Source organism: Eubalaena glacialis, chromosome 1, assembly GCF_028564815.1.
Source record: "Eubalaena glacialis isolate mEubGla1 chromosome 1, mEubGla1.1.hap2.+ XY, whole genome shotgun sequence".
NCBI classification, from domain to species: Eukaryota; Metazoa; Chordata; class Mammalia; order Artiodactyla; family Balaenidae; genus Eubalaena; species Eubalaena glacialis.
This window is the reverse complement of record NC_083716.1, coordinates 233,090,564-233,115,200: the sequence shown is the minus strand read 5'-3', so window position 1 is coordinate 233,115,200 and position 24,637 is coordinate 233,090,564. Positions and strand designations below refer to the sequence as shown.

Sequence of the window (24,637 nt, the reverse complement as noted above, 5' to 3'; positions counted from 1 at the left end):
AGAATAAAGGTTTGAAACAACTGCATTAGCAATAAAGAAAAGGATTCCTAAGTAGCACTGAAGATCCAGCTGAAGAAAGACAGCCTGAACGGGCACATACCATAGTTCTCCTACAATGTCCAATGTTCAAAAGGGGGTGTTAGGCAGGGACTAGAAAGACTTTTCCTGAGCTACAAGGAATGGGCAGAGACTTGCAGGATTTTCTAGGATGGCAGTTAGGGAAGTCTGACCTCCTCTGAGGTCAGGTCATGGAAGCTGGGCTTCGGAGCTGCTACGTAGTGGAGAGCTCAGCCACGTAGTAAAAGCTGCTTTTCCCATGTGAGTAAAGATGCTCCAGGAAATGAGAAGAGACCCTAGTCCCAAGAACTCTCTGTAATCCATGCATTTCTAGCAGAGAAGACAGCGAGAAAAGAACAGGAAAAAAAATCCCACTTTAAAGATTTCTTAGATTTTATTCTGAATGAGAGACTGACAAGCTATTAAAAAGGAGAAAGAGACGAGACCTAATTTCTGATTTAGAAGAATCACTCTTACTGCTGTGTAGGGAGACGATGAAGCGGGGCAGGAGCAGAAGCTCAGAGAACAGTTAGGAGGCCCCCGCAGTCCAGGTGGGGGACGGCAGCCTGGATGCAGGTGTCAGTGCTGGGAGTGGTAAGGAAGGGGGCAGATTCTGGAGGCATCGGAGGCAAAGCTAAGGTGACTTACTGCTGGCCTGGATGTGAGGGGTGAGAGAAAGACCAGAGTCAATAATGACCCCATGGCTTTTGGGCTGTGTAAATGGCTGAAAGGAGTTTGCCACTGATTGAGGCTGAAACGGGCACCTCTGGAGTACACTCCTGCATTCTAACTGAGCCAGACAGCACAGGGCAGGTACGCTGTGGGAGACACAAGCTGTGGATTGTTACTGTAATTGTGAGACTCTTCCTTTATGATTCTGACCTCTGACCCTGAGATTTTATGGTTCTAAGACTTAAGGACTTAGTCATCAAGTCAGATTCATTGTTTGTGACCTTCTTTAAAGTGTAAGATTGGTGTTGTTTCCAAAGGGGACTTCAAATTAAGATGCCTCCGATGAGTGGAGCATGTGGACCTGGTCTCTGTTTTGCAGGGCCTTAGTGCCAACTGAGACGGACGTGCCGGCGGTGCTCGGGGATAATGAGTCACTGGCCTGACATGGTCAAAGTGGATTGCATGGTACCAGACTTGGACCTTACAAAGCACCAGATTTAGCTGGGTTTGTTTTCCCTTACGAAAATATATGATCACAATTATCTAGATCAGAGAACAATGCTCTCACCACCAATACGTGAGAAATATGCCCCAAATGGATCTTTCAGAGTTTACTGTTCTAAAAACCTGGGCACTGGCTTAATGAAAGTATATATGACCAAGGCTTCCTAGTGGATACTTAAAAAAAACCTACTGGGTGTTTAAAAAAAGTTGGAATAGGCTTTCTATAGCTGACCATGCCTGCTCCAGAAAGTAAGACATTCCAGCAGACAAAGGAAAAAAAACCAAAAATTTTCTCCACTTCAAGTCCAGGTGAGACTGGCAGCCATGCTGCAGTAGTAGTGGCTCAATGCTGCTGGACCTTCTCTGGCTCCTTCTAAGTCCAAGACCTTGTACCACGAGAAGCCACCACTACACACAAACCCAGCCTCAGGCTTTGGCTGCCCTCCTCCTTGTTTATTGGGTTCTTGATGCAGGGCCACCTCCCTCCTTACTGCCTTCTCTGGCCCCCTGACCCTCCCCTTCTCCCACCCCTCCCCACCAACTCAGGCTTTCCTTGCCAGTGTCTTGAACAAGCACCATCTCTTGGACATGAGTCTGGAATCTGAACTCTCATTTCATGCATCTTGACTGTGAGTAAGAGATACGTATCTGTCACTACACCCAGGACTAACCAACCAGGTCCACCCACCGTGTGGCCTCTTGTTCTGGGTAGGATGTCTGAATGACCACAGTACAAGAAGTGTGGTTAGTGGGTCTTGCTTCACGACTGTCTGAAGTCTAAATGTTCACACTGCCTGTCTGGCTTGGTTGATAGAGGCCCAGCATCCCCTCCTGGACACTGTGCCTTCTTCACACCTGCTCTTCAGCTCCCTGGTGCCAGAAGGCTTGGTCACTAGACACTGCCTCCAAAAGAAGCCCTCCAGAGACCAGCTGAGTTTTCAGAGTCTGCCTCTTCCGAGTGCTTCTTTTATGACCCTCGTATTTTGGAAGCTCATTAGATCAGGCAGCTTTTTATTCCTTGGGTCTGGCCCTGGCAGGCTTAATTCAGATTCAGAGTTCTTTTCTGTTGACTCAAGTTAGTTTTCTTCTATGGGCTTTTATTTTCTATTTAGTTAAATTTTTGCAAAATAAGCATTTATAAAAATATGAAAGTAATACATGTTTTCAAAAAACACTAGAAAATACAAAAAAGTAGAAAAAATTACTCGTAGTCTTACTACCCAAACACAACCACTACGGGCATTCTATTTTACTTCCTTCTGGTCTTTTTCCATTCATTTTTTTCCCCCATGCATGTTCCCACCCCCACCAAAATATGACTGCTGGCATACTGTCTTCACAATTCCTTGTTTGTATTTCAGATAGTGTTTGCTTCTTGACTCTTAAAAAGGAACTTATTATCAGATATTTAGGAGTCACAAAAACCAAATGTAATGTTGGTAACTTGTTTTGATTCCACTTTGGACAAATCGATTGGAGACAATCTGGGAAATGTAATTATGGACTGGGTTTTAGATGATACCAGGGCATTACTATTAATTGTTAGGTGTCTGATGGCATTGTGGTTATGTAAGAAAACGTCCAAATTTTTTAGAGCCACATATCAAAATGTGTAAGAGTGAAATGACATGATGTCTGTGGTCTGCTTTAAAATACTTTAGCCAAGAATAAATGTTGACAGTAGTTAAATCTAGGAGATAGGGATGGTGGATTTATTGTGTTATCTTCTTTACTTTCATGTATGTTTGAAATTTTTCAAAATAAAAATTGAAAAATTGAAGTATCGATAGTTCAAACAGTGAAGTAGTTTTAAAAGCTCATTATGAAGAACAGCAGCCCTCTGTCCCTCTCCCTCCTCTGCCCCTCCCCAAGGGTAGCCACTTTCACCTCTCAGCAGATTATTTTGTTATTTAATTTCTTTTTTTAAAAAATTTATTTATTTAATTAATTAATTTATTTTTGGCTGCGTTGGGTCTTCATTGCTGCGCATGGGCTTTCTCTAGTTGCGGCGAGCGGGGGCTACTCTTCGCTGCGGTGCGCAGGCTTCTCACCGCGGTGGCTTCTCTTGCTGTGAAGCACGGGCTCTAAGCACGCGGCCTTCGGTAGCTGTGGCACGCGGGCTCAGTAGCTGTGGCTCGCAGGCTCTAGAGCGCAGGCTCAGTAGTTGTGGCGCACGGGCTTAGCTGCTCCGTGGCATGTGGGATCTTCCCGCACCAGGGCTCGAACCCGTGTCCCCTGCATTGGCAGGTGGATTCTTAACCACTGCACCACCAGGGAAGCCCTATTATTTACTTTTCATACTTCTATATAATCTGCTTGATTACTACTTGATTTTTCAGCTTTAGGCATTATTCACAAACTTTTCACTATAGAAGAAGAGAATTTACTTTTCTTTCCACATACACTCCCTTCCCCCAACCAAACCCAGATAACCATTCCAGGCCCTCAATCCTCCCAATAAAGTTACATCATAACTATGAGGTTTAACTATTACAACTATGTAAATACTAAGCGTTACTTTTCTTTCCTACACAACTTTTTATTTTCACCGAAACTAACAACTGTCTTGTTTTAATTTGGTTGGTTTTTCTGTATACTCTGTACATTAATCCACCTCAAGTTTTCCATCAATTGTCTAAAGCAGTGGTTCTTGAAGTATGGTCTGTGGACTCGGGGGGATCCATTCAGGGATCCATGAGGTCAAAACTATTTTCGTAATAATACTAGTAGGCATTATTTGCCCTTTTCCATGTGTTGACATTTATACGGATGGTACAGAAGCACTGGTGGGGAAAACTGTTAATGCCTTGGCATGAATCAGGCAATGGCAACAAGTGGTGGCAGTGGTCGGGGTCTCGTCACCAGCTCGCACTCGCAGGAAAGAAAAAGCCAGTTCACTTAAGAATGTTCTTGATGAAGCGGTAAAAGTTAATACTTTTATTATGGCTCAACCCTTGAGTACTTGTCTTTTTCACTTATGCAGCATGTCAAAGTACAGTGGTTGTCTTGAGGAAAAGCACTTAACATAACTTTGAATTGTGAGCTGAACTGACTGCCTTTTTTATGGAACATCATTGTTACTTGGAGGAACAAGTGACACACGATGGTTATCCGGCACTTCAAGAAAAACAACTAACATTATTTATTGCCAATTATAAAATTCGAGCTTTTACAAAAATCAGAATTTTGAAAACCTTGTATCTGACACATGATACACGTTTTCTAATACTTAAAGACTTGTCTAGGGTCTGTAGTGATATTAATAAATATGATTTTTTAATATCATATAATGAAATGTGTCCACATTAAGAAAATCAGACTAATAAGCCAATATTTTCTAAATGACTTAAATTTCTAAATACATGATAAAAAATCATGCATGGGTAAAAGATCCATTCAAAGTGTGAAACAGACCAATAGATTTTAATGTAATCCAGTAAAAAAGTTCAGTTGATAGTGTATTAGTCTGCTAGGGCTGCCATAACAAAATACCACAGATTGGGTGGCTTAAACAATTTATTTCTCACAGTTCTGGAGGCCGAGAAGTCCAAGATCAAGATGCCAGCCAACTCAATATCTCGTGAGCACTCTCTTCCTGGCTTGCAGAGATGGTCACCTTCTGACCTGCTCCAATCTGAACCCCCGTCTTCTGCATCTGCATAGAGTTGGTACCCTGGGAACTTTCTTCACCATCGTCTAGGTCAGGTGTCAACAAATTATGGTCTGTGGGCCAAATCCAGCCTGCCACTTGTTTTTATGTAAAGTTTTAGTGGGACACAGCATTCTCATTATTTATGTATTGTCTTCTTTCGTGCTACAATGGCGGAGTTGAGTAGCTGTAATAGACCAAATGGCCTATAAAACCAAAAATATTTACTAACTGGTCCTTTGCAGGAAAAGTTTGGTGACTTGCAATCTAGGTGATTCTTTCACTTCTTTACTGTACTAGTTTATTTGTTTCCTGAATCCCACGTCTTCCTCCTTCCTGATTTACTCTTTCTTTTTGGTGAAGTACATCTTCTGGTAGCTTCCTGAGAAAGGGTATATGAGATGTACATTTTTTTTGAGACCTTGCATGTCTGAAAATGTCCTTTCCTGCTCTCACATTTTATTGATGGCTTAGCTGGGTACAGCATTTTAGCATGGAAGTCACAGTCTTTCAGAAATTAGAGAGCTTTGCTTCACTGTCATCTAGTCTCTAGGGTTACAACAGAAAAGTCTTAAGTTATTTTGAGTTTAGATCTACTGTATGTGACTCTTTTTTTCCTTCTTAGAAGCCTACAGGACCTTTTCTTTGTCCTCGGTGTTCTGAAATTTTATGACAATGTGGCTTGGAGATGGTGCGTCTCCATCACTGTGCTGGGCAGCGGGCTCTTTCTGTCTGGAAAGTCACATCCTGCAGTAATGGGGCATTTTCCTGAATGATTCTGTTGATCATTTCTTCTCCCTCTTTTTCTCTGTTCCCTATTTCTGGAATGTTCATTGAACAGATGTTGGATGTCTTGGACTGGTCCTCTACTTTTCTTGTCTTTTCTATCATATTCTGGGACAATTCTTTAACTTTATCTTCCAATCTGAACCTTGAGTCTTCTTCATTTCTTCTATCATGTTTTTAATTTCATGCTGTTAATTTAAGTTAATTAAAAAAGAGCTCCTTTTCCCCCCTTCCGAATGTTTCTTTCTTAAAGTGACTAGATCTTGTAATACAGATACTTTCTTTAAAAAAGAAATTCTCTGAGGATATAAAAAAATAGTTTCTTCTCCTTGTTTTGTTCTAGTTGCTTTCCTGTTTGGTTTTCCTGCTTTGGGTTTCCTATTTCACGTTCGAGGCCTTGGTTGTCTCTTTATATAGGAAAGTGAAATGTTAAAAGGCTGATTTTTAGTGAAATCCTAAAAAGCTCTGCTTGAGTGGGTGGAGCTTATTGTCCGCAAGCTTTATTGTAGGGAAATACAGCTGAGCTGTTGGTTGGGAAATCCTTGAGGTTATTAGCTTTAAATCTTCTTTACCGCTCAGATTCCTCAGAGAAAGATTTTCCTATCTTCGGACTCAAGGGTATAGGCTTGGCTACTAGAGTTCTGAGGTTGGCTGGGAAAAGAAAGCTGGGGCTCTTAATGTTCGGCCAGTATTCAACGTGCCAGCATTCACTCAACCTCCCCAAAGGGGCCACTACCACAACTGTGTCTGGCGTCCCCTAGTTCACACAGCCTTTCCTTTATCCTGTCCCGACGATAAATTGCTGGGCTTCTACTACGTTATGGAAGGGGCAATCTTTTTAAATAAATTTTCAACCAATACAGTTAGTCTCTTCTTCACCCACCTCTTCCCCCACTTTACAGAGTTACCTGCTGCTGTCAATTTCTGAACTTCTTTAGGATTCTGCTGTGTAAACTGGGCTGTTTCTTGGCTTTCTCTGGTGTTGGCTCAGGACTCAGCTTTCTCAGGACTGCTAAGTCAGTTACCACTCATCCATCTGCTTCTCAGCTTCCAAATTGTTGTTGCTGTTGTCTCCTCTCCCATTCTCTTTGTCCTTGTGGGTTTATGTCTTTTAAAAAAAAATCTCTTCACTGTTGTTTTAGTGAGGTTTTGGGAGGGAATGAAAGTAAATGTGGGTATTTGATCCTCCATCTTTATTTGGAACCTCTTTATAATTAAATATCTTCTTTTTTTTTAACTTCCATTTAATATTACAGCATAAACTTTTCCCATGTTCTTACACGGTCTTTGTAACAACTTTAGTAATTGTACAACATTCCACTGAGTCGCTACCATAGCTTACCCAATCATTACCCTATTTTCAGAAGTTTGGAGTTGTTTCTGTTTTGCGGGAGGGGACTAGTTTTTTCTGGAGTCATCTTTCATTTATCTGTCTCATTTATTCCCTATATTTAGGGAATGGCCGCTGACATTATTCTCCTCTCTGTTCTCAGTCCATGGTTTCATCACCTTGTGCCCTGATTACAGCACTACCTTGTGCAAACTTCATTCATCTTCAAACAGCACAATGACGCAGCACTCATCTTTCTAAACTGTCACCTTTCTCATGACACTTCAGAGGAAACCTAACACCTACAGTTCATTTGCAACGGGCATTTGAGGGCCCCATGGTTGAAGTCCACCTCACCTACTCAAACTCACCACCCTTTCCCCAAATGTCCGCCTTCACACAATGGCCTGCTCTCCTAACCACAGCCCAGGCCCATCCACCCGGCCAATGCCATCCACACGCACCTTCATGTACACCCTCTCCTGCACGAGGCCTCCCCCACGTGACTCTGCTTACACTCTTTCTTCCTTCACATGATACACTGAAAACTGCTGAGGCTCAGCCTTCTAAATGGACCGAGAGCTCTTCCCCTATGTTCTCCTCTCTGGCACTGCCCCTACACTGCCCTCATCCTACCACCATGGGGCTCCAGCCCAGCGCCAGAAGCACAGTGTTGCTGGACAGGGACTCACTGAATGGAATGGACACGCATGTAAGTTGTTACCTTGCCCTTCGGAGTTAGCGTCCAGATCACGGAGAAGGTCAGCTTGTCGGTCATGGGGTTGAGGCTGCACAGTTCCTCACACAGCAGCCTGGGAAGCATGGGGACAACCTACAAACAGAGAACAGGCCATGAGCAGCTTTTTCCAATCCGCAGGAGCTAACCACAGGCTCAGAAGCAGCCCAGGGGGCAGAGTTTTGGTGAACAGCTTGAGCTTCCAGAGTGAGCTGAACACGGAGGAAACTCTTTTCCCTGAAGATTCAGCAGAAAGACCACACTATCTGATAATCTTCCATAAGCCTTTAGGGTCAAATGGGAATGTGAATGCGAAAGGTGAGAAGAACTGGTAATGGAGGGAAAAATACATGATAGCAATGAAAAATAACTAAACACTACAACTAAAAGAAAAAACTATAAAAATAACTATACACTAAAACTAAAGCTCTAGACTCAAGAATGACTTGCACTTGTGGATATAACTATCCCAGATAACTGTACACTTAAGAACCCAATGTCTTACATTTAAGTCTTTAACTCATTTTGAGTTAATTTCTGTGCATGTTGTAAGTTATGGGTCCAGTTTCATCCTTTTGCATGTGGCTATCCAGTTTTCTCAACACCATTTATTGAAGAGACAATTATTTCCCCATCTTGGCACCCTTGTCAAAGATTAGTTGGCCATACATACATGGGTTTATTTCTGGGCTGTCTATTCTGTTCCATTGGTCTATGTGTCTGTTTTTATGCTAATACTATACTGTGTTGATTATTATAGCTTTGTAATCGAGTTTGAAATCAGAAGTGTGATGCCTCCAGTTTTGTTCTTCTTTCTCAAGATTGCTTTGGCTATTCAGGGTCTTTTGTGAATTCCATATGAATTTTAGGAGAGTTTTTTCTATCTTTGTGAAAAATGCTATTGGAATTTTTATAGGGATTACACTGAATCTACAGATCACTTTGGGTAGTATGGGCAATTAAATGATATTAATTCTTCCAATCCAATAACACACGGTATCTTCCTACTTATTTGTGTCTTCATCAATTTTCTCATCAATGTCTTAAAGTTTTCAATGTATAGGTATTTTACCTCCTTGGTTAAATTCCCAAGTATTTTATTGTTTTTGATGCTTTTGTGAGTGTGACTGCTTTCTTAATTTCTATATCACCTCTCATCTGTTAGGATGGTTATTATCAAAAAGACAAGAGATAACAAACGTTAGTGAGGTTGTGCAGAAAAGGGAACCCTTGTACATTACTGGGGGGAATGTAAATTGGTACAGCCATTATGGAAAACAGTACTGGTGTATATCCAAAAGAAATGGAATTGGTACTTTGAGGAGATATCTGCACTCCCACGTTCACTGCAGCATTATTCGCAAGAGCCAAGACACGGAAACAGCCTAAGTGTCTGTTGACAGTTGAATGGATAAAGAAAATGTGATACACACACACACACACACTGAAATATTATTCAGCCATAAAAAGAAGGAAATCCTGCCATTTGTGACAACATGGATGAACCTGGAGGGCATTATGCTAAGTGAAACAAGCCTGACAGAGAAACACAAATGCTGTATGTTTCACTTATGTGTGGAATCTTTTATTTAAAAAAAAGCCGATTTCATAGAAACAGAGAGTAGAATGGTAGTTGCCAGGGGCTGGGGAGAGGGAGAATGGGAAGGTAGAGGTCAAATACTTTTACATACTTTCAGTTATAAGATGAATAATGTCTGAGGATCTAAGGTACAGCATGGGACTGTAGTTAATAACAGGGTATTGTATACTTGAAATTTGCTGAGGTAAATCTTAAGCATTCTAACCACAGACACAATAAAGAGTTAACTATGTGAGGTGATGGACGTGTTAATTATCTTGATCATGGCAATCATTGCACAATGTACATGTATATCAAATCATCACATCATACACTCTAAAATTACACAATTATATTTGCCAATGATTCCTCAATAAAGCTGGGGAAAATAAAAGAACCCAAGGGCTGAGTGTAAACTTGTGACATGGTTTCATCAGACTGAAACTGCTGAATCAATACTTCAGTAATTGAAAATACCACAATTGACCAAATCACATGTTGGAACGTTAACAGAATACGCCGATAAAACATCACTGGGGACTTCCCTGGTGGCACAGTGGTTAAGAATCCGCCTGCCAATGCAGGGGACATGGGTTCGAGCCCTGGTCCGGGAAGATCCCACATGCCGTGGAGCAACTAAGCCCATGCACCACAACTACTGAGCCTGCACTCTAGAGCCCGCGAGCCACAACTACTGAAGCCTGCGTGCCACAACTACTGAAGCACAAGTGCCTAGAGCCTAAGCCACCGCAATGAGAAGCCGACGCACTGCAACAAAGAGTACGCCTGCTCACCACAACTAGAGAAAGCCCGTGCACAGCAATGAAAACCCAACGCAGCCAAAAATAAATAAATAAAATAAATAAATTTATTTTTTTAAAAAAATCACTGATTTGGGGGGGGAGGGGAATTGCTGAAGGTAGTGAAAAGGTACAAACTTCCAGTTATAAGATAAATAAATACTAGGGATGTAATGTGCAACGTGATAAATATAATGAACACTGCGTTATCTATGAAAGCTGTTAAGAGAGTAAATCCTAAGAGTTCTCGTCACAGGAAGGAAATATTTTTTCTATTTCTTTAATGCTGTATCTATATGAGATGATGGATGCTCATTAAACGTACTGTGATAATCATTCATAATATATGTAAGTCAAATCATTACGCTGGACACCTTGAACTTAGTTCGATATTTCTATTCTATCAATATCTCAATAAAACTGGAAGAAAAAATAATCACTGAAAGATTCACAAATCCAGATTCCCTAGATGAAGACTGTGGTCAACTAGTCACTCACTTTGCAGTTTTTTAAGCCCAAATTATTTCTTCCTTTTATTAATTTTCTATTCCATTATAAACTGATTCAATGGTATACCCTCTTAAATTAAAAAAAAAAAAAAAAAAAGGAAATCCTCTTCAACTTATTTTCAAATCATGACTTATAGCTATCCTGGAATGTTATTTGTTTACTCTAAAATTCCAAAGACAAAATGAGTAAATCTACCTGGATGTCCTGAAGCTACTTCAGGCTCCCTCCCTCCTACCTTTAAATCTATTCCTTCTTCCATGTTTTTCTTGATTAATGGCATCATCATTCACGCCCACCTCCCAAACTAGAAACGGCAGCATTAACAGACATTTATCCAACGCACTTACTGTGGACCTCCTGGATTTGCAGTGTCAAGCAACACTTTCTAACACTCTGCTAAGTAATTTTGAAGTAACAGAGCAGCAACTATGCACTAGCTGAGGTAAAGTTAGCTAGTTAAGTTTCTTTATCAGCAAAAACAAAACAAACCCCAGTGGTGTCCTACTCCGTGTGAGGTATCTGGACTTGTATTCTGTTTCAGTACAGTAAACAACCTTCGGTATGGAAAAGTAAGTTCTAGAACTCACAGTCCACACCAGTAACAAACAGCTAATAATTATATGGCATTACTTGGCATTATTCTGAAGGATGCTGTATCTTTTGTATGTGAAACCTAACGACTACCTGAAGACTTCTGGTAACAGCTTTTATAAGGCAACTACTTTTGAAAAATTTTTCTTGCCATTACTTTTGCATCGTTTGTTCAGATGACACTATATTCTCTGTTAACTTATTTAATGAGTATTCAAATGGGATCTAAATATTTAACATTTTCTTGCATGTATCAAGTGTTTTACAAAGTAACACATATTTACCTGCATAAACATACTGTATGAAATGGAGGAAATTTTAATACCATGATTGAACTATAAAGATTTCACGTAATTTCAGCCTTTGGACTAGGCTATGGACTGAACTCTGTCCCTCCCCCACCCCCCAAATTCCTACGTTGAAGCCCTGACCCTCAACGCGACTGTATTTGGAGGTGGGGTCTTTTGGTGGTAATTAAGGTTAAATGAGGTCATAAGGGTGTGGCCCTGATCTGATAAATAGAGAGATAACTCCCCCCTCCCTGCCCTGCACAAACACAGAAAAAAGGCCACGTGAGGACACAGCCCTCTACATGCCAGGAAGAGAGTCCTCACTAGGAACTGAATTGGCCAGCACCTTCATCTGGGACTTCTAGCCTCCAGAACTGTGGAAAAAAAAAATGTCTGTTATTTAAACTGCCCAGTCTATGGTATACTGTATGACAGCCCAAGCTGAATAAGACAGAATAAACGGAGTTTGTTGGGTGCGCGTTGTTGGATTCTTCTCTGGGCTGCATTATCAGTTAATTATACCAACTGCATTTCGGTAGCAGGTTGCTCTTGCCTTGCATGCCTGTAGTCCAGGGCTTAGTACCTTTTTTTTACAGATAGTTAGTATTTCTTCTAAGGGTTCAAGGCAGTATCTTATTTTCAATCATAAAGCTGAACATCTGAGAATGTAACATATTTCCTGACTTCATGTTTTAGTGTTTGTGCAAAGAAAGTCATTGCAACTAAATGCAACGTGGTACCCTGGACTCAACCCTGGAACAGAAAGATAATTGGTGGAAAAACTGGTGAAATCCAAATAAAGTATGGATTTGGTTAATAGCAATGTTCCAATGTCAACTTCTTAGTTATGACAAATGTACCATGGTAATGCAAGATGTTAGCAAGGGGGAGAGCTGGCTGTGTGGTATATGGGACCTCTCTGTACTATCTTTGCAACTTTTCTGTAAATTTAAATTTATTTTAAAATAAAAGAGCTTATTAAAAAGAAAGCCACTGTTCTCATTACTTGATCTCCTAACTGTTATACATTTAAATATGGAAGACCTTTATGTTAATGAAATACAACCTGATCTATTTTTACATATTGGAGTTTGGGGTTAAGATTTTATTTGCAAAAAAGGCCTTTACCACTAAAAAAAAAGAAAAAAAAAAGTCTAAAGGCCATTAACCAAAAGGGTGAGACCCAGACTCATCAGCAGCACATCTCAGGAAAAACAGAAAAGGCTTTGAAGCCAGGCAGACTTGGGGGTCTAATCCTGGGCCCACCATTTCCTGTGCAACTTGGGGAACCTAGTATAATTCTCTGAGTCTTGGTTCTCTTATTAGTAAAACAATATTGAAGATGCTCAATAAAAGCCAGCTCACTGGCCACCCCATGGTCTGCCAGGTCCTTTGGTCCCCTGGCTCAGGCTTCCCTTCAGCCTTTGCCCTGGGGCCCCCCTCCCACGCAGTAACCGGAGCCACCCAGGCCTGCTTCCTGCTCCAGTTCGTGCACATGTTGTTCTCTCTTTCTGGAGCACCTTTCCGGATGTTCTGCCAACTTTTGGATGTTTTGCCAACTTTGTACATCGTTTAAGATTCAGCTCATCAGCATCTCTGAAACACTTACCCAGATTCCCCTGGGTGGAGTACTCACTGTTTTGTATACTTCCTCCCCACGGCCCTTGTTCTTTCAAAAAGGGCTTGAGGCAGTCCTAAACAGTCACTCACTGCATCCTCCCTGCTCTCTCATGTAAGAGCTTCTACAGCTCCTACACTCACCCTAATTGCTTCTTTATGTGCCTCTCTTCTCCACTAGACCATGGAATCTTCAGGAATGAGGACTGTTTCTCTCTATCCAGCACGTGACACACAGCAGGCACTTCTAGTTTACAAATGAATGACTGACTTTCACCCAGAATACAAATCACCTATTTTTTCTATGTTTACTGTTTATTCCATCACATAAAACATTTTATGAAATATTGATACATGGTAGACTCCTATTTAAACATCTTTACATAAGAATTTCACAGGCAGCTAGTATTTTAAGTACAAGATAAACTGTTTTGGCTATTCTCTCCTAAAACTATTGGTACACTCAGCTGCTGCCCAGGTTATAAACATTGCTTGATATCCTGTGGCTTACACAGAAGGAAACATTTTAATATTCACACTGCAATGGTCGGATGCCAAAGAATCCAAGCGCTCAAGAAAAAGCTAAACGTTAACACTTTTGGGGTAGTATAATTATGCCTAATTTTTAAAGGGCATTCCTTTTAATAATCTTTCACTAGATCTTGGGGCACGATTCAGATGGAATTCCGAGAAAACAGTCTTTATCTTTATGTCCATATAGTTTTGTAAATAGACTATTATTTCTCAAAAGAAAAGGAGTGAAGATGTTACAATTACATTTGTAGCTTGGCATGTCAGGGCCTCTCATGAATTGGGCCAGATTTTTGCCGGTGTCACTGGGACTGTGCCCCATGACACATGGCACTTGTGTCAATTCCACAGCACAGCAGGGATCCCCATAAGAGGGGGACTGGAGAGACAAACAGCCACTCTCCATAAGCTGCTTCCTCAAATACGAGCTCTGTTATTTCAGGGAGACCCACCTAGACAACAGCATAGTGGTCCCCGCACCCTCATCGGCTACGTGAGATCTGCCACAGTGCCTGGAGAGACTCCGAGGCAGGGTCCTAAGTGCAGAACACAATGTATAACTGGAAAAGAGAAGCAAGGTCTCTCCGGCAGTTGAGAAACTGCTGGCCATCACCAGCGTCGTGCGAACGCTTACGCGTTCCCCAACCCCCAGATAGCTCTCCCCAGTCGTGGCTTTTCTGGCCCCCACTCAGCTTCACTACTCAGTGTGGACCACGTGGACAGTTCCTTCCAAGTTCTCAAACTCCCTCACTTTCCAACTCTGCAGACTCCACAACCACTCTTACAATCTGCCTTTCCTGCTTCTGCAAGTCATGGCTGAGCTGTGATGGAGAAAATCACCGGACCGTGTGGAGGAGGATAACTCCCCTCCCTGCTACACCCCATCAGTTCCCCAGTCCTGTAGGTTCTGCATTCTAAATCTCTCAAATGAGTCTTTTCCTCTCCCTCTTCCACTGTTCAAGTGTGGACATCTTCGTCTCTCTTGGGATACATCCTAAGTCTCCTAAGCCAGCAGCACAGTTCTAGAGTTGAAATTATTCTGGTTAAGATTTCCTTATTATTCTGCAGACGTTTGCATCTTCTTACTAAATTCCACCCAATGACAATCTGCAATCCCATTTATATTAGGACACGTTGCCTTTATCTTCCCCAATATTTGATGAGCTGAATTCAGTAATTTGATTTTTTGCTTGTCCTGTTAATGAGGAAAGGCCCAAACATCTTCAATAAGGCCAAGGGGTCTCAAGAGGAAGTCGGCAGAGGGCCTGCAGACCCCATCTCCAAGGAGACAGCAGAGATACCAGTGGGAAGCTAACCTCTCCCAGGTGCCTAGCCCTGTTCTTTGTCATGCGATATGGATTGCTAGATTGGGAGGGGATGCAATCTGGGGGCGAATGTGAATGCTCCTTGTTCAGGATGTCCATTCTGGCCCCAGGCTGAAGACATCTATTAGTCTAGTTCTCCTGGGGTCTCCAGTTGGACACCACCATATTGGTCTACTCTCCTAAGATTCCGTGAGCAAAGATCCCTGTCTGTTTTGGGGTGGTTACTCAAAGCCTCAAGGGGCCATGACTAAGGGAAAGAGCCCTGATACTGATAACAATTTTCTTACCTCTGGCCTCACTGCTCTTCAACCACACAGCTGCTAAGGTGATTTTCTATCTTAGTCAAAGAACATGATGTCACTTCTCTATTTGACCTCAAGATGAAACCCAAGCTCCTTAGCCTGCCACCCCAGGCCTCTCTTTGTAACTTCATCTCTTGGCTCCCCCTACAGCTCAGACCCCAGCAATTCCAAACTACATACTGTTCCTTGGACGTTCCATGCTTTTTCTAGCCTCTGCCTGGAATGCCCTCTCCACCTACTTTTGTCTACCTAGAAATTTTCTACTCAAAATTAGAAACACTGCTCAAAAATCAATTGCTTTGTGAAGGCTTCCTGGCTCTTGCAGAAGCTCCTCTTCCACCACCAATCCAGGCAGATACAACTTCTCTCTCCTCTGTGATACATCCTCACCTTGGAGCACTTCTGCAACTACAAGTAGGCCAGTGTATAGTAATTGTTACATGCCCGCCTCCCCTGACTTCTCCAGGGCAAGATCAGCATCTCTCTCATCTTTATAGACCAGGCACCTGGCACACAGCCGGTACTCAATAAATGCTAACTGGATGAAGACTGGTAGCACTTTAGGTAGCAGAAAAGGAAAGGGGCTTAAAGGGTGCTAAGTCTTCTCATGCATGTTTCAGGGCCAGAATCAAAGTTGGGTGAGGACAGAGCTTAAAAGCTGGTCATGGAAAAAAAGGACACTGATGACAGGACACTGACTTTCTAAGCATTCTGGATTCGGGCTTAGGAGAACTGAGAGAAACTGATCATTTAGGTAAATTGCCCAAGGCAGCTGGGTGGGGGTACCAACAGGACTAAAATCTTATGTTAGCCTCAGAGAGCAGAAACATCTGCTAAAGCCACAGCGGGCGAGCTGGCCAAGTTCAGCAGCAGGTTAGCCAGGACAGCCCTGTGACCAGCGGAAAGGGCCACAGAGGGGAGAGATCAATCATCCAGGCAGAAAGGAACAGGAGAGAATAGCAGCGACATGGGGGCTGTAACAGCGCAAGGAGGCCAGACGCCAACACCCCGCTGGGGGTTCTCCAGTGCCCGGAGGGGCTGCAGGGGCTCCCCCTGCCCCTTTCTGCCCAGGCCTTTGCTGGCTCCCAAACCTCCCTCACACCCTCAGTGCCCACTGGCTGTCAGAGCCGGAGAACTTGGGGAGTTTTGCTCCTGGTCTCTGAGGACTTTGAGGTTTTAACAATAAGGTATACTCAGCTAGCTCCCCACTCACATGCTGAAACAACTTAAAGGAAGGAGATAATCCATTTGCCAGCCAACATCTCTGTTTAAAGAGTTTTCTTTTTCATATCAACCCTTCCATGAATTCCAAATTTGATCAACTCTTTGCTACACAGTTTGACACTAACAAAACATCAACACCCTGACAACATGCTGGGGTCATAAAGGAACATCTTAAAACTCTTTGGACTCCACATTAAGACGGGCTTCCAATCCCAATCTTTGATCTCTATTATAAAGCAGTACCAATAAAATATCGTAGAGATTTATGGGCGAACTTTCATTTGAGCTGTTTCACACCTAAAATAACACGAGTGCTTGGGCCAACAGGCAGAAAATTTAGGTTTAGGTTTCAGCTGTTTACGTTTTCTCTTACTTTTAAAACTTATTCGCTTATTTTTTAAAAATTACCTTTAATTTAACAGTTACATTGTATTTTCATCTCAGAGAAGATAGCTTGGAAATATTAACTGGCTAGATGTTGTGTCCTTCTGAGGACAGGCCTAAATTCAGGCAGACAGCTGTCCCCTATCCTGATAGCTATCTACCTTTTGTCAAAAAGAGTGTTTTTCCACAGGATTTAAATGGACAATATATAGAGTTATCTTTTCTCCTGAGTACACCCTATTGTTAATAAGAGTAACCAAATACGTATTAGTTTGAGTAAAATCCCAACAAAAAGAATTTCATTTAAAAGACTGTATGATGATATTTGGACAGTAAGATGGTATTTGGACCCAAGATCTGTTTCACTGTATACTGTACTAATCTATGGGATAGTTTCCCAAATCAAGCTTAGATTGTAATTCTGACATCAGATACTTATAGGTCAGTGACACTGAATGAAAAGAAACCAGTGCCACATTCCCTGTAGATGGGAAATCAACCGGCATCCCCACCCCCATCCCCCAACACACACACTCCCTCCCTCGTCTGATGAAGTTGGGAGAAATGATTCCGCCAAATGAGAAAGAGAGAACCTGGAGGAGGGGAAAGCAGCTCATCCAGCTTTCAAGAAGACTTTTACAGGCAAAGTAAAGTGAAAACAGCAGAAAAGTTCCTGGACACTGTCCTTGAAGAAACACAAATGAGTAGGAAGAAAGGTCAGAGTAGTGGTTCAAAGGAATCAGAATGCACAGCTGCTGCTGCCCAAGGCTGTGGGCTGGCGCCATTCACTCACGCCAAGCTGGGGCCAGTGCCGGGCAGCAGGAGCCTGTAGCCGCTCGGCAGCATAGGGGCCCTTCCTCCATCCAGCTCCCCATTTCCAGAGCTTAAGAGAAGAGTCCCAACTCTGCATTCCCAAGGAGAAATTCTACAACTATGACAATCACGAAACCAAAGGAAAGAGAAGAGCAAAGGAAACAGGCTTAGTTATTTAACCCAATTTTATTTTTCTCATTTTCTGAATTTGAAACGTAATTCCTGGCTATAAAAGGAGAGTGCGGAGCTAGATAAGAGACAGCCACCTGCTCTGAAGAAAAACCTCGAATTGTGCCGAAATTTCTTAAATATTTGAATCCATATGGGGAGAACGCTTCACGTTTATTCACTTTATGTGGTCTGATTGCTACTTCTATTTCTCTTTCCACCATAACGTTATAGTTTTTGTAGATAAAAGGGATTTTAAAGTCTTATCCCCCTTCCCTAAGAGGCCCTGGGCCAAAGGCTGGATTTAGCCAACTGCATTTTGGGGCAGGAGGTGTGGATGGGATGTCTCCAACCTGAGGTTATATGAAGTGTAGTCAATGTACAAATATCAGAGCTGTGTTCTCTGGAGGGCCAAGCTATGAGTGAGGTACCTGGATTCTGATGTGGCTCCTTTGCCTGATTAGGCTGGTTATATATACTAAAAGGAGCCAGAGTGGAGTAAAAGTCACTCCCCAAAAAGCTTCAAAATAAAAACATATTTTTATTTAAGTATTATACATACACACACACACACACACACACACACACACGCACAAGTCATAAAGGAAAAGCTTGATGCCTTTTCACAAACTGAACACCGGTGTCATCAGTGCCCAGATCAAGAATCATTAGGAGTTCCCCCACCAGATGGGCCCTTTTCCCCCAAGGGTAGTCACTCTCCTGACTTCTAGCTTTGCTTGTTTTGGAACTTTATATAAATGGACTCATACAGTGTTTACTCGTGTCTGGTTTCCTTCACCATGATGTTTGTGTGTGGAGCTGTCATTTGTTCATTCTCATTGTTGTATTGCATCCCACTGAGTGAACATACCACAAATTATTTGTTCATTCTACAGCTGACGGTACAGAATAGCTTCTAGTTTTTTGGCTACTTTGCATAGTGTTGCAATGAACATTCTTACACATTCTTTTTGTAACACATGCATGCATTTCTGTTAGGTATATACCCAGAAGCAGAACTGCTGGGCCACAAAGTGTGTACATACATTCAACTTTAAAAGATACTGCCTGTCTTACTGTGTTCAGACTGCTATAATAAAACTATCATAGACTGGGTGGTTTAAACAACACACACTTATTTCTCACTGTTCTGGGGCTCGGAAATCCAAGATCAAGGTGATGGCAGACTCAGTGTCTAGAGAGGGCCCGTTTCCTGGTTCACAGATGGCGCCTTCCTGCGGTATCCTCACATGGTGATGAGAGTGCTCTCTGGGGTCTCTTTTATATGGGCACTAATCCCATTCATGAAGGCTCCACCCTTGACCTAATCACCTCCCAAAGGCCCTGCCTCCTAAGATCATCACATTAGGGGTTAGGATTTCAAGATATGAATTTGAGGGGGACACAAACATTCAGTCCATAACACTATCAGTTTTCCAAAGTGGTTGCACCAATTTGCCTTCCCTGCAGCAGTGAGAGTTCCCACTACTCCACATCCTCGTGGATACTCGGTATTATCTTTTTTTTTTTTTTAATTAATTTATTTATTTGTTTGTTTGGCTGTGCTGGGTCTTAGTTGCAGCACGCGGGATCTTTGTTGCCACGTGTGGGGATCTTTTTTTTTTTTTTCCAGTTGCGGCATGTGGGATCTTTAGCTGCAGCATGCAAGATCTTTTAGTTGCAGCATGTGGGATCTTTTTGTTTTGTTTTGTTTTTAGTTGTGGCATGTGGGATCTACTTCCATGACCAGGGATTGAACCCAGGCCCCCTGCATTGGGAGCACGGAGTCTTAACCACTGGACCACCAGGGAAGTCCCTAAATGTCTTTATTTTAGCTATCCTGTGGGTTGCGCAGATTTCTGAGGTGGGAGCTGGGTTCTCTTTCTCACACCTTTTCTAGTAGAGTAAATGCCAATTAGTTGTGACATTCCCAGGTATCACAAGCTAGAAGACACTTGGGCTCCCTGCCTCAGGCTGTCCATCAAGTGTTGGTAAGGTGGATACAATGTAGAGGAGCAGACATAGTTGGCAGGAAGCCACTGAGAGGTGGGTGAAGTTGGCAGGCCAGGGGTTCAATGACTGTTGGCACTTCCAAAGACCCAGAGTATTGGTACTAACAGATGGTTTGTGTGTACTGAAGAGGACAGTCAAACAGCATCTTCCATATGAATGTCTTAGGAGACCCAGGCTTGACTGACATATTCCTTATTCCCATTCTTGACCTATCAGAAATGCAAGATCCTCCTAAGTAACTCATGGTTCCTTAGGTACTCGTTGGCTACCCCATGCTGGGGAAGCTCAGAAGTTGAGGCTACAGTTACTATGAATGAGGATATTAAACAAATGAGTGGAGACAACTGTGGACAAGGAATGCCATCAGTAGAAAGGGGTGTAACAGTAACAATAATTCCTCTAGTCCCAGGTTAACAGGTCTTGCCTGGTTGTGAGCGAAGGTTAGGTGGATATGAACTTGAAAAATGTTGAACAGGCTCTGCAAAAATATAAACACAAACTAAAGGCCAGCACTGTCCATATGGATAACAATGGAATGGTGATGGCTCCAGCTTCATGGCCATGGGAGGGAAGATTAGGGAGGAAGCCTCATGTGCTGATGTTCAGTGATATGTGTGGGTAACACGTTTGTGCTGCATTCCCTTAGGCCACGTATATCCGCCCACAGCTTGGGCACAGGTGTCGTAGACATTGTGAGGGATGGGGGTCAAAGAGAAGTTCTTAACACAGCATTTAGGTTTGAACAGGTCACAGAGGCCAGACAGGGGCATAGTTGCTCTGAAACAAGCTAAGTCATTCGGGTAGAACATCCCCTGCTCAGATGAGGATAAAGCTTCCCATTCTTTTTTTTTTAATTAATTAATTAATTTATTTATTTATTTATTTATTTTTGGCTGTGTTGGGTCTTCGTTTCTGTGCGGGGGCTTTCTCTAGTTGCGGCAAGCGGGGGCCACTCTTCATCGCGGAGCGCGGGCCTCTCACTATCGCGGCCTCTCCTGTTGCGGAGCACAGGCTCCAGATGCGCAGGCTCAGTAGTTGTGGCTCACGGGCCTGGTTGCTCCGCGGCATGTGGGATCTTCCCAGACCAGGGCTCGAACCCGTGTCCCCTGCATTAGCAGGCGGACTCTCAACCACTCAGCCACCAGGGAAGCCCAGGCTTCCCATTCTTATTGAGAGATGACTGAAAGTTCTGGATCTTTTAGGTATCACTGTGCACAGAGGTCACCTATCACTGGTAACACCCTGTTAATTATAACTGGGTTTGGATGATCATGCAGCTTCTGACCCAGAATTTCACAGCTTAATAATCAACTCCATCTCCCTCTCCTCCTGTATTCTCATTTCTGGAATGGCTGAAAACACCTACACGGTGGTTCTGAGCACCCAGTATAAATGGCAGGCAAAGCTGAACCCCTGAAGAAAGCAGATGTCCAATTCTCGTGGAGCAGGTGGAGCTCTAGGGTTTTGATTACATGTTCTAGGCTGCAGTGATCCAGAAAGTACTGTAATGGGGCAGGGGAGAGGAGGTGCTAGGTTTCCCTAGGGAGGGCCTCCACTGGATTGAACAGATGATAGGTCTGGCTCCCATCTGGGACAATGCACATCAGAGCCAGCACTCTCTGGAGAGGGAGTAGAGGCTTCCAGACAGGACAACCTCCACCATGGGGTTGAAGACATCACTGTCAACCACTGGCTGACCAAGATGGCGGAGCCAAACTTGGGCCACAGGCCACAGGATCTCCAGCCCCTAAAGGACATTGCTGCAGTCAAGGCCTAGAAGAGTCCCATTCTCCCCCTGCCTTTAAAATTAAAAAAAAAAAAAAAAAAAAAAATAGACTTTATTTTTTTAGAGCAGTCTTAGGCTTACAGTAAAATTGAGCAGAAGTTACAGAGATTTCCCATATCCCCCCCCATCCCCATGCACAGTCCCATTATCAACATTCCTACCAGAGCGGTCCATTTGTTGTAACTGATGAATCTGCACTGACATATCATTATTACCCGAAGCCCACAGTTTACATTAGGGGTCATTCTTGGTGTTTTACCTTCTATGAATTTGGACAAGTGTATAATGAGAAGTATCTACCATTATACATCATACAGAGTAGTTTCACTTCCTAAAAATCCTCTGCGCTCTACTTACTCATCCCTCCCTCTCTGCTAGTCCCTGGCGGTTGCTGATCTTTTCACTGCCTTCATAATTTTCACTTTTCTAGAAAGTGATATAGTTGGGATCTTACAGTATGTAGCCTTTGAAGACTGGTTTCTTTCACTTAGTAATTTATATTTAAGGTTCCTATGGAGGAACCATGTCTTTTCATGGCTTGATAGTTGGTTTCTTTTTAGTGCCGAATAATAGTCCATTGTTTGGATGTACCACAGTTTATCCATTCACCTACTGATGGACATTGTGGAGGTTGTTTCCAAATTTTAGAAAATAAGAATAAAGTTGCTATAAACACCCATGTGCAGATTTCTGCATGGACATACATTTTGAACTCCTTTGGGTAAAAACAAAGAGTGCAATTACTAGATCATATGGTAAAAATATGTTTAGTTTTATAAGAAACTGCCAAACTTTCTTCCAAACTGGCTGTAACATTTTGCATTGTCATAAGCAATGAATGCGTTCCTGTTGCTCCACATCTTTGCCAGCATTTGGTGTTGTCAGTGTTCTGGACTTTGGCCAGTCTAATAGGAGTATAGTAGCATCATTACTATTTTAGTTTACATTCCTCTAATGACATATGATGTGGAGCATCTTTGCATATGTTTATTTGCCATCTGTATACCTTCTTTGGTGAAGTAGCTATTAAGATCTTTTGCCTATTCTTAAATGGGTTGTTCATTTTCTTATTGTTGAATTTTAAGAGTTCTCTGTATATTTTGGTTAATAGTCCTTTATCAGATGTGTCTTTTGCAAATTTCCTCCAAGTCTATGGCTTATCTTTTCATTCTCTTGACAGTGTCTTTTGCAGAGCATAAATTTTTAATTTTAATTAAGTCTAGCTTATCAATTCTTTCTTTCATAGATTGTGCCTTTGGTGTTGTATCTAAAAGGTCATTACTGGACTTCCCTGGTGGCGCAGTGGTTAAGAATCGCCTGCCAATGAGGGGACAGGGGTTTGATCCCTGGTCTGGGAAGATCCCACATGCTGTGGAGCAACTAAGCCCATGCACCACAACTACTGAGCCCACGCACCACAACTACTGAAGCTCGCCCACCCTAGAGCCCGTGCGCTGCAACTACTGAGCCCGTGTGCCGCAACTACTGAAGCCCTCACACCTAGAGCCCGTGCTCCGCAACAAGAGAAGCCACTGCAATGAGAAGCCCGCACACCACAATGAAGAGTAGCCCCCGCTCGCCACAACTAGAGAAAGCCTGCGCATTGCGATGAAGACCCAACGCAGCCAAAAATAAGTAAACGTAAAATAAATAAATAAATAAAAGGTCATTGCCAAACCAAGGGCATCTAAAATTTCTCCAATGTTATCTTCTAGGAGCTTTATAGTTTTACATTTCACATTGAGGTCTGTGATTCATTTTGAGTTAATTTTTGTCTCTTCCCTTCTGAGAGGTTAGTTATTGGGGTGGACAGGTTGGAAATGTGAGAGGAACTTGGCAAATGCAAGAAATCCTAGGAACTTTTGGACTGTCCCGGAAGACTTCTGTTCTAGAACTGCCAACACCTTTGTGGGCACCACATAGGCACTGTGCTGGAACTGGAGTCCAGGGATTCTAGAACATACCCCTCCTGAGGCTGGCATGAAGATTGCTGGTGTAAGTGGTCCAGGACCATGTATGTAAGTGGGGGAGTAACGGATCTGTACAAGGCAGGGTTGGGGAAATGAATGATGATTCCATTGTGCAGCAACCCTTCTGTTCAGTAGAGATTCTGTGCTTTTATTGCTAGCAGACGGCTGGGCCACTCAAAGGCCAAATGACATGGTCTGTTGGACCTGGCAGAGGTATGTATGGAAGTCCATCTTCCACATGTCACACATGCTGCCAGGTATGGCTGAGGTGCCAGGAGTCCTAATCCTGTGCCTCAGAGCACAGCAACAGAAGGTCTTGGGTTTATGGAATGGGTGAAAACCTTAGATGATGGCCGTGTTGAAGCTGTGGTAGTTCTGGCAGAAGTGGGCTCCACAGGCAAGAGGGAGAGCCTAAGAAACCCTTGACACAAGTTGATGCCTCTATTTGTAGAGAGCCTTGGTTTCAGACTTGGAACGAAATTATACTTAATAGCTGGGTGAACTTACAAGCCTTGGGCCCCAGGCCAATCATGCATTTGGAATATGGTTCCTCTGTCTTTGTGTCTGAATAGACCCCTGGCAGATGGTATATTCCAGGAAATGATGTGATGGGGAGGTGGGAGGGATGGCGGTGGTGCCACAGGGTCATCCAGGAGAACCGAAGTGAGGTAGTCAGTGACAGTTTTCAGATCTCTAGCTAGGAAAAAAAACAGAACCCAGGAGAACACTGCCTCTTAAAAAGATCTGCTACCACCCTTAGCATTGCCGAGATGACACTTGTCTTTCCCTACGGCCATGGCCCAGTCATGATAAAAGCATGGGGTCAGGTTCCTGGGACTCTAGGGGTGGGGCATTTCCAGATTGAGCAGCACACAGACCCCCTAGTGGCCTGCTTGCCAGGGTCTAGACAGCACGTCCACAAAAGGGTCAGTGCAGACTGGAAAACAGCAGGAAGCAGGGGTTCACGTGTTCAGGAGCATGAGTTTCCCAAGCCCTTGTT

General features: G+C 42.9%; 1 protein-coding gene across 8 annotated transcripts in view; it reads right to left on the bottom strand.

The window, feature by feature from the left end:
• Positions 1-24,637, bottom strand: part of DIS3L2 (DIS3 like 3'-5' exoribonuclease 2) — a 378,405-nt gene that overhangs the window by 86,863 nt on the left and 266,905 nt on the right. For all 8 annotated transcript variants that reach the window (XR_009700788.1, XM_061188495.1, XM_061188488.1 and 5 more), the window contains exon 12: positions 7,723-7,830. Coding sequence is in view for 7 of the 8 variants with exons in the window: in XM_061188495.1 (XP_061044478.1) it covers positions 7,723-7,830 (108 nt within the window). In the remaining variant the exon portion in view is untranslated. The remainder of the gene's footprint in view (positions 1-7,722; positions 7,831-24,637) is intronic.